This window comes from Haliotis asinina, chromosome 8, assembly GCF_037392515.1.
Source record: "Haliotis asinina isolate JCU_RB_2024 chromosome 8, JCU_Hal_asi_v2, whole genome shotgun sequence".
Taxonomy (NCBI): domain Eukaryota; kingdom Metazoa; phylum Mollusca; class Gastropoda; order Lepetellida; family Haliotidae; genus Haliotis; species Haliotis asinina.
In genome coordinates, this window is record NC_090287.1 from 34,207,362 (window position 1) to 34,224,353 (window position 16,992).

General features: G+C 36.9%; 1 protein-coding gene across 1 annotated transcript in view; it reads right to left on the reverse strand.

Moving 5' to 3' along the window:
• LOC137295020 (selenoprotein N-like) overlaps positions 1-16,843 on the reverse strand; it is a 32,048-nt gene extending 15,205 nt beyond the window's left edge. The window contains exons 1-2 of the mRNA XM_067826278.1: positions 16,610-16,843; positions 15,986-16,323 (exon numbers count right to left, since the gene is read on the reverse strand). Coding sequence (XP_067682379.1) covers positions 15,986-16,318 — 333 coding nt within the window. The 5' untranslated portion in view covers positions 16,319-16,323; positions 16,610-16,843. The remainder of the gene's footprint in view (positions 1-15,985; positions 16,324-16,609) is intronic.
• Between the last annotated feature and the right edge of the window lie 149 nt (positions 16,844-16,992).

Below are 16,992 nucleotides of genomic sequence, written 5' to 3' on the forward strand. Positions count from 1 at the left end.
GCACTGGAGAGAAAACATTTACTGGGCCTTACTGGTTCTAACTTGTATCAGGACCCAAGGACTATTCATCTTCTCTTACCCTCAATAAATATTCTCACATATCCCTTTCAAGATTTACCAACTGGATATGAAATTACACATATGTGTTGAGCTGTCGGCCAAACTACATTTTCAATATGGCTGTCAAGTAGTTGTTTGTGGTAATTATCTCTTCTCATGGAAAACAACCATAGTCTGTTCTTAAATTCAGTAATGGAATATAATGATACCTTCATGATATGCATATCATGAGGCCACTGCACTATCTAGCTATTGCTGATTCACATAATGTTTTTCTTTTTCAGAATAATCCTTTCTCAACACACCACTGTACAAAATCTGTTAGTATCAGCTCTCACGGAAAATGACAGCCAACTCTTACATCAAGTCAGAAACTGAAAAAATAATAGGTCCATAATATGGACATTATGCCTCTATCACACCAAATGGCTATCACCATAAGCTGGATATCACGATAAGCCTGCCTTCTTCAACAAAAATCAATCTTCAGCGCACCACTCTATAAAATTGCTAAACTGATGCAACTCAGCCATGCAAGCTTATTATGCAGTTATCCTCAACAAAACCAATAAAGGAAAATGAAAAGCATGACAGCTCTCTGAGTGTAAATATTATCTTAGTCTCCCTCATCTGTACCGCAAATAGACTATACCTGTAAGCTGATCACGACACACATCTATAATGGCTACTCAATCCTATTTGTGAGCTGGCAGGTGAAGATTGGTACCTGTACACAGACAGCACCACAGATATTGAATATTAAACCCTTCAAACCACCAACCATGTTGATGAAACTGAAAAAAACCCAGTTCCATATGCATCATTAAACATCTTGGATACATATTTTTCCTATCAGTTAACGCAAAATACCATCAGTACCTTGGAAAATCTGACATCTTGGTATTAAATATTCTAAATTTATTTTTATAACATTCTGCATCATTAATCTGCATTAATATGTGCCACGTCCTCAAAGGTTTATGCATTCTCAATTCTTCAGTGGCTGTTTTCACCATTTTCACCCTACTACATATTGATATAAGACATGTGTCGTTGTTGTGAACCTATGCAGGGGAGGAAATAACTTTAAAATTGCTATACTCCAGTATAGTGGCACATGTAAAATCACTTGCTCTGATAATTTTCCAACTATACCAGCTGATTTTTTGCTCATGTTTTAAAGGTCACATGCAACGTAAAACACTACTTTTCAAATTCTGATAGTTTTCGGTATGTACTTGCTGAAATAAATCGTCAAAAATACCAATTCAACCTATAAAGTTGAAAAAAAATGTGATAACAAAAGAAGCCCAAGAAATCGGAGTTTAAACAATTCACTAACTTTCCCCAAACACTAGGGGAAAAAGTGGTTTCAACAGTACGCTGTGCTGCACTCATAATGCATGTACATGAATAGGTTTGCAGAGCTTGAAACAGTATGCCTGCCCAGAGTATGAGGTTCTGAGCAGTAGTCTAATCTTGGTTGTGTACGCAAACAAGCAAATAATCTACTCATTACATAAAAAAAAACAAAAAAACATGTTGACTGTGATAAGCAGATTCTCTCACAGAGAAAACTTAATGTCTGGTTTATTGACACTTATCTGTCTGCCTGTCTGTCTGCTAATGACAATATGCAATGCACAACTTCAATTACTGACCATTTGCAATTTGAGATAAACACCTATCAGGTTTACAAGCCATAAACAAAGAACTGGCTAAGCATATCTGGCAAATGAACCAGTGGCCAATGAAAAAGCTGTGTTAAACTTGAGTGCACACCCTCCAGCTCTGACTGGGTTTGGTATCACAGCTGCTTCATTTCAAGGGGGGTAAACCCAAGTACAAAATATTGCCCTTTTGAGTTGCAATAATACATTTATAATTTTGTTTATTTGTCTTTTCTTAATCAGCAATGCATTGTATATATCATGAATAAGTGATAACTGTGTTTTCATTATGTTTGATTTTTTGGTTGCATGTGACCTTTAAATAAAAAACATAACAAAGTCAACTGGACACTGGTACTGAGTGATATACACATTTGCTTGCCTGACAGAAAAATACACTGGACTGGGACATCAGACAGTGGATTATTTCCTTCCACCCCTGATGTATCAGGAAATACCTGCACCTGCTGTGGAAGACTAATTAGCCACTGAAATGAACACACATATTTTCTTTATTTTCACTGTTTAAATCTAGACTTGTCACATATTCTAAACTTGCTGGGCTGAATTGGATTATGTTTGTTTCAGGGTCTGTTTGACTCCTAGCAGCAACAAAGAATGGTTAATGTGAATGTTTTAATACACATTTCATTAAAAGGCTAGCTAAACGGAGTTAAAACTATTCATTGAAATGTCCATATATAGCAAGGATTGTCTTATCCAGTTAATGATTTGGAGGTACAAACAAAAGAACAGTGTTTTCATATGGCAAATACCAATATGATCAATAATGAGATATCCCAGTGTTAGGGGTTCTCAACGGTATAAGACAAAAACCTAATTTTTATCTTTAATACCATTTTAAGTTTTGATTTTGCTAACCTTGGGTGACAAAGGTATATTTTTCTATTTCACAAAAAAGTATCATGTGTTTCCAACAAAAATAGCATTTAAAAAATCATACCGGCGAAACTGCAGTTGCTTGTCTCATCGGTGAGCCAGACTTTTCCCTCCGCACTGCGAGAGAGTGTTTTGATCACGTGGCTTCCTGTTTCATACATAACCTGTCACTAGCAGACGACTGATCTTGTTAAATTTTGCTCGCTATTTTTTGTTAAACAGGCAATTGATTTTGCCTCTTAAGTGGTATTAACAATCGAGGGTAAATAATATTGTTGTTTATTTGCTCTTTACATAACTTAATTTCATGATTTCAATTATCAATAAAACGTCTCACGACAGGAACTGGGCATCCGCCCTACTGATGGAACTGTTTGTGCACTCCGATTGCGCACATACTTCCTTGATATAGCGCTGCAATCGTCGAAATCACCAAAACGTTGAATTCAGCTCGCTTTGGGATACTGGCAAAGGAATATTTTATTTGACATATTTACAAGTTTGAAAGACATTTTAATGAAATAAGCAGATAACTTAGTGCTACAGCTGCATAGGTTAGTTTTTTTTTATTGGAATTGTGTAAGTTGGAATGTGAATAAGTGAGTGTGGTTTTACCTTATTTTTAACAATATTCCTGCACCAACAAGAAATGGGCTTCACACACTGTACCATGTGGAGAATCGAACCCAGGTCATTGGGTTAATAAGCCAGCTTAGAAAGTGTTAACTGAAAGGCTACCCTCCCTGACACTGCTGAAAATGAAAGGTCAAGCACTTTGTCCCTGTATATAGACAAGGAAGTGATCATTATTACAGTTTAATTATCCAGCTATGACAATCTCAAACATCTTGGTTAAAACCAAACACAGGGTTGTGTGTCAGGCTCACAGACTTGAATGTATCAAATTCAAGAGGACCACTATCTGTATACATATACATAATGTGACTCAACTTGGGGTGGGTATTGCAGAGAATGTTTATTCTGTGACATAATGCGATGTGAAAGCAAATATTCCGATATATTGCAACAGTGTATATTCTTTCAACAAAATCAGTTAATGGTTGGTAAAATCAATACCTTTTACATCTGAATATATACTGCTGGACAAATTCACTTTCATTTAAACAAGCTCATTTTACATAAGATCATTGTCTTACTTGCTTTACAGATGACAAATTTATACTTGATAAAAATTTATATCATATAATGTGCTTTTAACTGAGATGACACTTTTATTTGCAGTCAGTATTAACCTCAAATCAGTTTTCAGTGAATGAGATTAGTTTTACGCCACTTTTAGCAATACTTCAGCAGAATATACTAATGCATGCAGCTGATGAAGGTCCACAGGGACGACTTAGCCTAAACTAACAGGAACTTTATCACACTTCACAGAGAAATATTTGAGAAGCTCTATTATGACATTGAAGCACTGCTTTACATACAAAACACAAAATGCCTACTTTTATGGACAACTCAAAGATATTCCAAGATAATATTTGTTTCAACATTTTGCTTCTACCAAAATGTTCATAAAAATATGCAGGCCTCGGTAGTAAAATCTAATGATTTACACAAAAGAGTTACACATAACATGGTCATGAGACTATAAACATTAATCTTCGCAAGTAGGATTTGATCACATACATGAAACAAATAAGTGAAAACAAGCACCCGATCACATTAGTTCCCTCTCGCGAAAACATGGGTTGCTGAAGATCAATGTTAATCCAGATTATTTTTTCGAATCCAACATATTTGTGAACCTTTGAAAATGATAAGTGAATACATACATAGTCAGGCTATCGATTGTAGGTAATTCTAAATGCTGTTATAGAAAACACAATGACACTCTAGATCTAGATTTTGCAGAGAAACCCTAAAATAGTACAAACATATTGACAAATGGATACTAAAACTGTCATTCATTTCCTGATTTCAGCGTGTCGCATGACTATGTTGTCAGTCAAGCAGAAAGTCAATGAACTGACAATGCTTAGAGCATCATGGAACTGGCTCACACGCATCTTCATCTGCTTGTGAACGTCAACAATACAACATCAGTCTTAAAATATTGACTGATGTTACCAACATGAACACTACAATGTTGTCTGTAGTCAAAATGCATTGTTCCAACTGACATTAAGAAGCCACCAGCTGTGATCAGCAGTGCATGTTTCAAATGAAGGACATCTTCTGCTTGGCAAATTCTATACAAAATGTTAATACCAATACATGTATTAGTAAGAGATTGGGATTTCATAAAATGCTTTTCCCTCCTTATGCAAATCATTCTGTATCACTGGGACCTTAGACATACCAGCAGTCTGTTTCATGCTCCAAACGTTATGCAACACCCTTCTGCAAGGTAATAGTCTAAAATGAAGATACTTATGCCCTATACAATAATGTGTCAGGATCCTGTAATTATGTATCGAAATAATGTCATCATTTTCAAAAATTTTCCAACCGCCTTCATGGGGGGATTGGTTAGAGTATTAAACTGCTGAGTCGCCTGTTATATCCCTTGCTGTGTCATACCAAAAAACGTTAACATCTGGAACTTGGTGGTCCCTGTCTGCATGGCGCTGAGCGTTAAAGGTGAGAACAAGGACTGGTCAACTTGGAGTCAGTAAAATGTGTCTCAGTGGGGTATTCACGCATGGTATCTCAGTGAGTAAACCAGTTTAAGTCTGGGCTAGTACAAGCAACCACACATACACATGCATGCACATCGTTATATGGGCGAAAAATTCTCAAATACGACACAAAACCTCATTTCATCTAAAAATATTTGTTGTTGCAATTGTGTTTAAAATACCTTCATACAGATAAAAGACAGATAATACATCACACTCACTGGGAACACATTTTGTTACAATGTTCTATACCAGCTACTCGTAACAGCTATGGATACTGCAACATATTTACATTTCAAAATTTCACTTACGGCTGGAATAGAGTGAGTTTTATTTTACTTACTCAGCAATACTACAGCTATATGACAGCAGTCAATAAATAATCAAGTATAGACCACACAATCCAGTGGTCAACAGCATGAGTATTGATCTACACATTTGTGATACAATGACTTGTCTACCAAGTCAGCGAGCCTGACTAACCGTTCCCACAAGTCGATCTTCAGACAAGCATGGGTTTACCCCCATATATCAATTCTAAGCCATATGTTCGCTGGTCATGCCACCAACGAGATAAAATCATGTAACCAATGCAAAACGTTTAAAAGTTTAAGTGCCCTCGAGGAACTAAACCACTATCAACATGATTAAGAAATGTTTAAAAAAACAATCAACATGTTGACACTCAATATATACACAAGAAAGGGTTTTTTTGTTCTGAAACTGATCTGACCTTTCCTTGAAACGTTTATAAAATATTTGACACACACTTGGCAACTGCAGAAAATGAACTTAGAAAGTCTGCCAAAGACGATGACTCACACATAAGAATTCTGGTTTAAACTAACAAATATACCCATAAACACATATATGCTATCTAAGAAGCTCCCAAATGGGCACGAACAGAAATCAGCAACAGAATTCAGAATTCACACCAACTTCTTAGTGTAGCGGCATAAACAAATAATAAACAAAACAAATTCCCCATCAACCTTTTGGACTATCGTCAAATGGAGGAATAAGCCAAGGGAGGGAATGAAACTCGTTGTACCATGACTAAAGTAGCAACCATCCCACTTAATATAGTTTTCAAGAACATCATCTCATGCACCAGTGCCAAGAACTTGTAAACAAATCTAGAACACCCATAGCATTCCATGACTAACAGTCTCTGATTAAAGTGTAGATAAACACACTTTTATAATCGTATTGTATGAGATCTGTGAAGATCAGTTTACAATTGGGTCTTCAGCAACCCATTCTTGTCATGAGAGGTGCCTAACAGGAATAGGTGATCAGGCTTGCTGACTTGGTTGACACGTGTCATAGTTTCCTGTTGGCGTTGATCACCTGACTATTTACAGACTGCCAAAATAAGAACTAATGACTGCAGTGAAAAAACAACAAAAAAACACCCCCAAAACAATAGTATTGTCGAATGATATATTCAGATGCACTGTGGTATATGAATGAATAATGAAGATGGCAGACTTTTGGATTTTACCTGCTTTATTCCTTTATGCAATAAAGCTGCATATCCATAAGATCTTATTACTGTAGGAATTAACAAGTCTAGGTTACCAGATATATTAATAATTTGGCACCTGGATCTCATTTCTGCGGCAAATTAACTGAAGAGAACAGTCTGATCAACACTTCCAAAATGAACAGTAGAATAGGACAATTACACATCAAAGAAAAAGTCTGATCACCAACAAGTTCATAAATATAAACAACTGTCTTATCAAAGAACAAGAAACACAGCAGAACATCAAGGAAAAACTCTGATCACCAACAAGTTCATAATTATAAACAACGGTCTTATCAAAAGAAGAAGAAAGCTGAAGATTAAGTAGCTGCAACATCTGACAACTGTTAATTGTAATTGTTCTGCGGTACTGTTGCCAACACTTCGCCTTGAAGATGACAAAAAACACTTCCTTCTGTGAAGCTTGGCATGATGAAGTTTTACGGTCATTACAGAAATAGCTACAGTGGCAAGTGGTTGTTTCCCAAGCCAAGCTGAACCAGACTCACAGCATTCAAAATACCAGCGCCTTCAAGAGAAAACGTGAATGTGTTTGTTGTGCTAGAAATACACTTCAATATTTTTATGTTCAAGAAAAAATCAGAAAGAGAGAATTTTTCTAGGTTCTGTTTCTTTGAGCCCTAGCACAGAAAGAACAGGAAATTGTTGGAAAGTTTTGTCTTTTTTTGGCTAAATGCCCAAAGCAATTAAAACAGTGATGCTTAAATTACCAAATTTCTCGGCAAAGAGACAAGCTGCAAAATGTTATTCGGAATTCTCTCCACTTCAAAGTGTCACATAAAACAGATTATTAGAGAATAATAATCCTTCATGTATTATTTGTATGCCACTTAATGTGTTTCATGTATTCAACCAAAAAAGGTACATTGCTGATTTCAGGAAACAGATGTTTTTCTTCAAATTATCTACAAACAGATGTTAATGGTGTAATTTGTAGATAACACTTTGACATAACATGTACACATATATCAAGATACAATTACAGACCACTGTTCTCATATTTCAGTGAAGTGTTATATTCAGGAATTGAAAATGTGTAATATGATCCATCCAATCACAACAGTATATATGTTATGGACATTTGTGATTAGTTTCGGTAACAGTATTAATGTAACATCTGTATATCAAAGTCTATCATCACAAGCATCGCTGACCAACATGCATCATATCTTGTATAGAGACTTTCGCTGGTCTACAAGCCATTATTAGTTTTGAATTTGAACTCTGTTCCTTGTTTTACAGATGAGCCAAATTAATAAAAACATATAAAGTAAATTACGATTTGGATCAAGAATATGTGTTCATTATTAACCTCAAATCTGTCCTGATGAATATTTGCCTGTTGAATGATTTCATTTACATTTAATGTAGAGTTAGGCACAAGAAACCTCAAAGCATTGGCATTGTGAGTGAGTGTGTGAGTGAGGTGTTCTTCCAGATAAGCAAAATTGATATAAATGGATTACAGCTTGCTCAGTAACTTCTTCCTTCAGCAATCTTTTAACCATATAAAGCTATGTGCATTACAAATAGACGTTTTACAACAAACCAACTGGGCTCGACAAAATGTAAATTAAACGGGCCTCATCAAAACATAATTCATTAACTGACATGATCCATATTGAAGCAGATATACCACAAAGATCAGTAGGCAATTAGAGTAGCATACACAGTGTTAAAAAAAGAACAGTTTCAATGGAGACTGAGGTGGGGGGCATGCTTCCTGGGAACACCCTCTGACAATCATGACTTGATGAGAAACTTATGATAGTATTTACAAGAACAGCTTAGCCTTCATCAAAACCACTTTCCGGTGTATAACAATGAAGTTCCATGAAGTACTTTCAGATCCACCATCTGTGTATGCTATTTGGAATCTTGCTGTGCCTGATGATATGGTTAAAAGCATCACTTTCTTATACATGACATCTAATACAATCTAAAGCTGTCAGGGAACGTAAACACGGAGTCTGAACACCGAACATGGTTGTCTTGTCAAGTAAATGTCACACTAATGTTATGAGGTTATAAATCATTTTTATACCATACACCACTGGGGGAAAATTAGGGCATTGCTTGAACTCTGATTTTGCAAGCTTTCTTCATCACTGTTTTTTTCAACTTTAGAGGCTGAATTGGCTTATTTTATTATTCGTTTCAGTAAGTGCATACCAAAAAGTATCAGAATCTGCAAAGTTGTGTTTTACATTGCATGTGATGTCTAATGGTTCTAATGTTTTTTCTTGTCCTCATCCATGTTGAAATACATTTCGTTACTGCCTCTGGATCTCAAACAACAAATTCAACTTAAATGATATTTAGGACTTAAAGTTTAACATGCACCCAATTAGACAATGGTATGAGTTAGTTTAGTTTTAGGTTAAATTCAGCAATATTCCAGCTGTATGGAGGGGACCTGTAAAGAATCAAGTCAGGACCAGACAATCTAGTGATCAATGGCATGATAATCGATCTGCACAATTTGGGAACTGATGACATGTGTCAACCAAGTGAGAGCCTAACCACCCAATCCCATTAGTCGCCTCCCATGACGAGCATTGTCATCTTTTGTGGCAAGCATGGGTTGCTGAAGGCCTTAATTCTATCCCATATCTTCACATGCCATCAAAGATATGAGTGCCCCAGTGACTTATTACAATCAACAGTGAATACAGTATTGACACCATGACTAATATCATCATGGCATGTTAGTTTAATGAAACAGGAGATATTAGATGATCCGACTACCAGTGCTTAACGGCCATCAGCACGTGAAGGTCTAATCCCAAATATAACATGTTGCATAAGCAGGTTACTGTGGGATTATGGGGCAGGACAGGTTGTAGTGCCTCTTGCTGAAACAGACCCACGAACAGGATCAAGTGGTCTGCCCTGCTGGCTTGGCATTGGCATGAAATTAAATACCACTTGCAAAGATATGCTCATAATGCAAAAAAATTGGAATGTGTGTTCCAGACTCCATTATTTACAGGTTGCTGTCATATAGCTGATATCGCTGACTGTGGCATTCAACAAAGAGGAAATCTTACTTCCTGAGACAGGTCCTAGAGTAAAGCTTCCTGAATATATACAATTTTTATGGTATTTAAATAAAAAAAGGAGTGCCAGTGAGTTTGGACACCCCTGAACCTGGGGAAATGTAGACTTGCTTCATTTTGGGCAGAGAGAGCAAGGCAGTAGGTAAAATAATGTGGATCACTGACTGTGAGACAGACTACACAGGTCCCAGTACCTCTTGCTGAAACAACTGATTAAAATAAGACTAGGTGATTCGGATTTGGATGATTAGGTACCATTGTGAACGGGGAATAGGGGCCAAGTCATTGAGGGCACTTCAATTTCACTGTGAATTATGGTTGTGTCCATGGGACAAATCAGAAACCCGTGATTCTGGGTTCAAATTCACATTATGTTTCTAGGTTTGTTGGTGCCATACATGTACTCAAGGCAGTTTTTAAAGTGTCAAATACCTGAGACATGCATCTCATTAATCTGACACTCATTCACATAACTAGAATGCCCCATTTAACATTCTTAGTTGGCCCAATATTGGCAGACGTTCGCCCAACATTGCCAAACATTGGGCCAACCAAGAATGCTTTCTGGGACTGTCAAAACCAGTGGTGATCCAAACTCACTCACTTATTGCTCATGATTTCACTAATTTTAGGAACTGTTTGTGTCTTGGGTCACGGTTCGACATTGAGTTCATTTTTTACACATCTGCAATAATGACATGCTACATTTAGCAAATGGCAAAGATAGTAGTTCACAAGGAAATGTTTGTAGTCCACGCTGAGAGTTGTTAGTGTCAGTCTGTTAGACTTACGTTCATCAGAAACTGAGCAGGCTGCTGTGAAAGAGTTGAAATATTGCTGAAGGAGGTATTTAATATCAACCAGTTATGCACTCAGTCAAAGGCTGTGGACACAAAACAATCTCTTCCAAACAGTAGCCTGCTGAGATGTATGCTAAGCTGTCTGGAAACACAAATATCCCTGGATAATATGTGTCAGAATTCAAGACAAAACCAGTCATAACTTGAACTCCTTTTGTCATTGGCACTAAGATACAAGGACATGCAATATGTTATCAATGCATTATCATGTCTACAAAAGCCTACACAATAACGTAGAAAGTTTCAAGTCAAGTGACTTTAGAGTCGGTTTAATTGTATCTATGATTTGAATACATTGAACATCAAGTTTAAAGTGAAAACACGGATGTAGTTCAAGCATTCATGACTGTCAGTTCTGAAGACAATTAAACTGGACAGCTTCATTCACAATGAACAAGTAAATCTGTCTCCATTTGGAAAGTCTGTAACGTGTGTGGTACAGCAGAGAAAAAATGAAAGCAAACAAGAAAGAATGTAGACAAAACTCCTAACTCTCTGAATCTCATGCAAACCTTTTTCATGTATTTGGCGCCAAGTGAAATGACTCATTGCTTCCAAAGGGAGAGGGTGATAAAAAACAAAAACAATACCTACTCCAAGGCAAGAAGTGTGAAAAAACTGACATGTTTATCAACACCTAATTTACCTTGTTTTCTTGGCAAATAAACACAAGCAATTGTAGACAATACAATGAACAATGTCAGTCATCCACAAAGGGGGAACAAAGCTTGTGAACTGAACATTTCTTCTCCAGGTTAACACACTGTAATTAAAAGTCAGTGCCCTGTGAAACCAGGAAATCTGATGGACTATTCAGTTATTATAGATGTGCATAAGCCAATGAGATTTAGGGGGATTAAACATTAGTGATGGGAATTGGTTAAGATCTCATAATTGATGATAGGTTCATTACAACTGATCAATCATCGAAAATAATTGGCTAGCGCCAGTTTTTAGATTTTCCTATACACGTTGTTACTGCAGATATAACCAGAGATCATATATGGTCTCTGATATAACAGGATGCAACTTGCTCCTATACACGTTGTTACTGCAGATACATACAACCAGAGATAATATATGGTCTCTGATATAACAGAATGCAACTTGCTACTTTAAAGTGATGACTAATATATCATAAACGCAAATCTTCTGGAATCTTTAAGAAATATTTTGTCATCAGTCTAAGTAAACTTAGTCTCAGTGTATTTCATTACACTCCACCACTGAGTCTAACAAAACCTAGTAGAAGGTCGCGTCAGGTAACCTTTGAGTGACCAATGACCGTCCAATCAAATGCAACACAGTCAAATAGATTAACCTATCAGACAACGGCTACTATTTAGGGATCAGAGGGACTTCAAAAATATTCAGGTCACAGACACAGATCTCTCCACAAACAAAAATCAGCAAATAACACAACTATTTGACCTGCAGTATATACGCTTTGGGGTTTCTGTTGACATGATTACCATTAGCTAATATTTCCGCAAGATAACATCCCTGAATATTGCCAAAAACACTATTTTCAGCGACTGTTTACTCACCATTGTACGTCGTGTGCATCACCCAGAAGCGAGTGTACGCTAAATAGCATTCGGAATCATTCGGGTACGAACCTTTTCGAGATAAAAAGTTCAAAAGGTATGTGCGAATGTGCACTTTTGCAATATGGTAAGCTGTGTTCTGATTGGTCAATCTCAGATGTTAACTGATGCGATCTCCCATATGGTTTTGTTAGACTCAGTAGTGGAGTGTAACGAAAAGTACTGAGGACAAGTTTACTTGGACTGATTCGGTCATGACAGTTAGTAAGTGAGTTTTCTAACAATTTAACATGTTTTCAGGGGCTGACAAGTTCGAAGACATGTTCCATCATCAAGTCTTTCAAAGACAACAACAGTACTTCCAAAATAGTTTGTGTTCGATTATGAGAAAATGTGACAGACTGTTTGGTGGCTGCAACCAATCTTCGATAATTTCAACTTCTTGGATCACCATTACTAAACTTGACATAGCAGAGGATGGAGGTCACAAAAATAAATCAAAGCTATATGAGGTTGGTCAGGCAAGCCACTACTCCACCAACCTCTACAGAAAATGACCAGTCACTAGCTCCTTCATTCATACACACAAAAATGTGAACAAGCAATGGTTGCGTGAGTGAGTGAGAGTTTTACACCACTTATAGCAATACTCCAACATTATCACGGTAGGGGAATGGACCCTACACATTATACATGTGTGGGAAATCCAACCCGTGTCTTCAGCTAGACAAGCTGATGTACCATTAGGCTACTTCACTGTCACTTATCCCCATTAACAGAACCTTCAAATATTTATCAATTCAAACACCTCTAGTAGCAATTTCATGTCTAACTGGGAAAACGTGATTGTTAAAAGGGCTGGGATGATACACTATGTCACAATATGATACATATCGAAATATTTTACCTGCGATGCGACAAATATCATGATACATACACTCTCAAAGAACAACACAGTACTGAGATATAAAATGATTTACATGTATTTCAAGGTATTTGTGTAGAACAATGACACTATTGCTTTAAACAAACAAGTAACCCTATCATACTTGCATATTTTTCTCTAAATAAGAACTTTAAGTTTAACATGTTTAAGATAATACTGACTTGAAAAAAAGTTGTGAACACTATATATTGTCACGTGACATATGTGATAGCTGTATCAAATCTAAATATATCACAATGTGTTGGTGCCTTAGTAAATCATCCGAGCTGTAATTGTTAAACATAAAGAATTCGCACATGTTATTGAATGTCAAGAAGAAACCTCTCTTGAAACCATAAGAAATTGACCATGTCTCATGATGTATTGAGTGTACTGACCAGTGTCAATCTCTGCCATAAACTCATGATAAAGGTCTATATAATTACTGGCAATCTCTAGTCTTCATGAGAAGCTACATTCTTTTGACATTATTATGACAAGAATGAACTGTGATTCTCATTATTTTTGTCATAGATTTATGCATGTGTTGACTTATATATATGACACCTATGAGAATCACTGACACATGGAAATACTTTGATATAGACTGTGATTTGATAAATTACTTGATAACAAAAACTATACAAATTGTTCACATTTCATAATTTCAAAGGGCTTTTTCATATTCATAAGGAGAATCTAATGAAAGATACATTTTAGTGGGAATATTTTCTGTTTTCTGTTCAATGAACAATATTCTGTAGTCTGGAAATGTTCATTTTGATGTAGTTTACCAATTATGATTAGCATTCGGATTTGCAGAAATGTATGCATATAGATACAGGTTTGTGAAAAGTATATCATTGGGACTGCTGTCTTACATTTCTTCATAGAAATGTAGCTGTAATATTGCAGATTCCATGAAATTTTGTTAACTTACTCACTCTGACCTTCTGCAATTCTTATATTCCAAGAATAATAGGGTGCTGTTATATATTAAGTGACCTGTGAAGGTGCGGGTAGAATAGGCCTTAAGGAACTCATGCTTGCCATTGAAGGGCGACTGTTACGTGCTTGTTGTAAGGGGTGACCAGCGGGTTCAGGCGGTCAGGCTTGCTGACTTGGTTGACACATGACAATGGTTCCCAATTGCCCAGATCCACACTCATACTGTTGATCACTGGTTTGTCTGGTCCAGACTCAGTTATTGACAGACTGCCGTCATATAGCTGGAATGTTGCTCTGTGCGGCGTAAAGCTAAACTCATTCACTATCATATTAAGCAATAGATTTTGATTAATGAATATGGAAATTATAGCGCCATAGTTTCATGATATTAATTTAAAGGTCACATGCAACGTAAAACACAACTTTGCAGATTCTGGTACCTTTCGGTGTGCACTTACCGAAACAAATCATAAAAAGTGCCAATTCAACCTATAAAGTTGAAAAAAACGCGATGAAAAAAAAGCCCGCGAAATCGGAGTTCAAACGTTTCACTAAATTCCCCCCAGCGCTGGGGGGAAAACTGGTTTCAACAGCTGTGCTGCGCTGCGTCCATAACGCATGCGCAGTGAATAGGTTCGCGGAGCTTGAAACAGTATGCATGCCCAGCGTCTGAGGTCGTGAGCAGTAGTCTAGTCTTGGTTGTGTACACAAACAAGTACATAATCTACTCGTTACGTAAAACAGCTTGTTGATTGTGGTGAGCAGTCTCTGTCACAGAGGAAGCTCAGTGTCTGGTTTATTCACACCTATATGTCTGTCTGCCTGTCTGCTAAAGACAACATGCAATACACAGCTTCAATCATTGACCACGTGCAATTTGAACTTAACACCTATCAGACTATACGACATAAAGAAAATAAGTTGATTTATGACTCGTGCACCCGAGTCCCGTGTCTGCTGCATTATGTAATTAGGCACGTGTGATACACATGACATGTTTTTATGTCTGTGGGTTGCAAACAAACTACATTCATTTTTTTCGGATGACTGGATCTGACGGAAACTTGTGCAAACTCTTGTCAGATTCAAGTCCTGTTTTGTACTTGGACGAATGACAGATTCCAGCCACGCAGTATTTTCCCATCTCTACTGACATTATTTTTTATTGGATCGAGCTCAAATTCAGATAACATGTATTTTCTAAACCCAACATCTCTATATACATTCTTCATTGATATCGACTTCTTTTCGTGTATATGATTTTGTTTGACAACAGTATATGAATCCATACTGAAACGACGCATCAAGTACACAAAAAGAAGTTATCCATAAAGAATCTTACTTTCTTGTGACTGGCTATACTTCTAAAATGCCCATCAAACAGATCATCTTTCTGTACACACAATGAACCCTCAGCATGTCAGCAAATGGAACAGCCAATCGGAAGCCGTCGTTACACTTGAGTGCATATCCACCCGCTATAACTGGGTTCGGTCTCCCGAGGGCTTCGTTTCGGGGGAAGTAAGCCCAAGTACAAAATATTGCACTTTTGAATCGCGATTGCACGCTTATAATTGTGTTTATTTGTTTTTTTAAAAGCAGCAATGTATATTATATGTCGTGAATAAGTGATAAATGTGTTTTAATTATGTTTGATTTTTTGGTTGCATGTGACCTTTAAGTAATTGATTTTGATTCATCAATATGGAATAACACCGCCATAGTTTCATGATATTGATTACTTAAAAACTTTCCATATGTTGGTAATCTGTTAATATTACTAAATAAAAAGAACTGTGACATGAAAGAAATTCCCATTCATACTTACATTTGACTCTAGAAGTCTGTATATGAATGGTTCAAATTCTTCAATTGACAAATAACCATCCCCGTCTCTGTCATGCTGTTCAAACAACTGTACTCCTTCAATGCCAACATTTTGGAGGATGTCCATATTTCTTGTTGTTGGAATCAGCTTAACATAAGCCAGGTAGCTCCCTATCATTACAGAAACAAAGCCAACAAAGACTGATGTACTGAAAAACAGCCATCTTGGGATCTCTATTTTCACTGTTGGTTTTTGAGGCTCCAATTTTTCACTTGATGCATGTTTTGACTTTGTTGTCCCTGTCCCACCTTTGTCAGGTGGTTTTGATGTCATCTTGTCTGAAATTGTTGAAAAAAAGTGAAAATATACATCACAAGTCATATGCATAGATTCATACAACTGTTATTTTGTTTTATGCAAACATGTTTCTGAAAATTAGGAAATTATCTGTTGAGACAGCCGAAACATTTTTTAAACATGTGGCTGAGATCGATTTCCACAGACGGATTTTTACCATGAGACATGATCAGTGTCAACATAACCTCTTCGGATGTGACAAAACTGTTATGTGGTGGCTGAACAAACACATGACTTATCGTGTTACACTTATGTGTTATGGCGTACCTTCTACAACTCCGAACTACTGCTGTTTGGTGACAGACGCGCAGCTTCCTGATGATACGTGCAGGTCCGCATTCACCCTTACACTAAAGAACATTTGCTGAAACATTACATCCGCTTTCCCTATAAGCAAGCCACCCAGCCAATCACAGGTGCCGGGTTTGCTTGGCCTAGTGATCACGGTGGGTGATTAAGCTTGACAGACAGCTGGGTCCCGCTAAACAACACGGGTCAAGTGTCAAGGTGAAGGCCTTATGTGAAACTACCCATTTCTGGTTTACGGTCATAATACCAAACCCTAGAGTAGACACAGTACGTTTGTAATATAATTAGAGGTAGTAATTACACATTTTATTGCGCCTGGGTTTTCATACACGCTTCAGCAA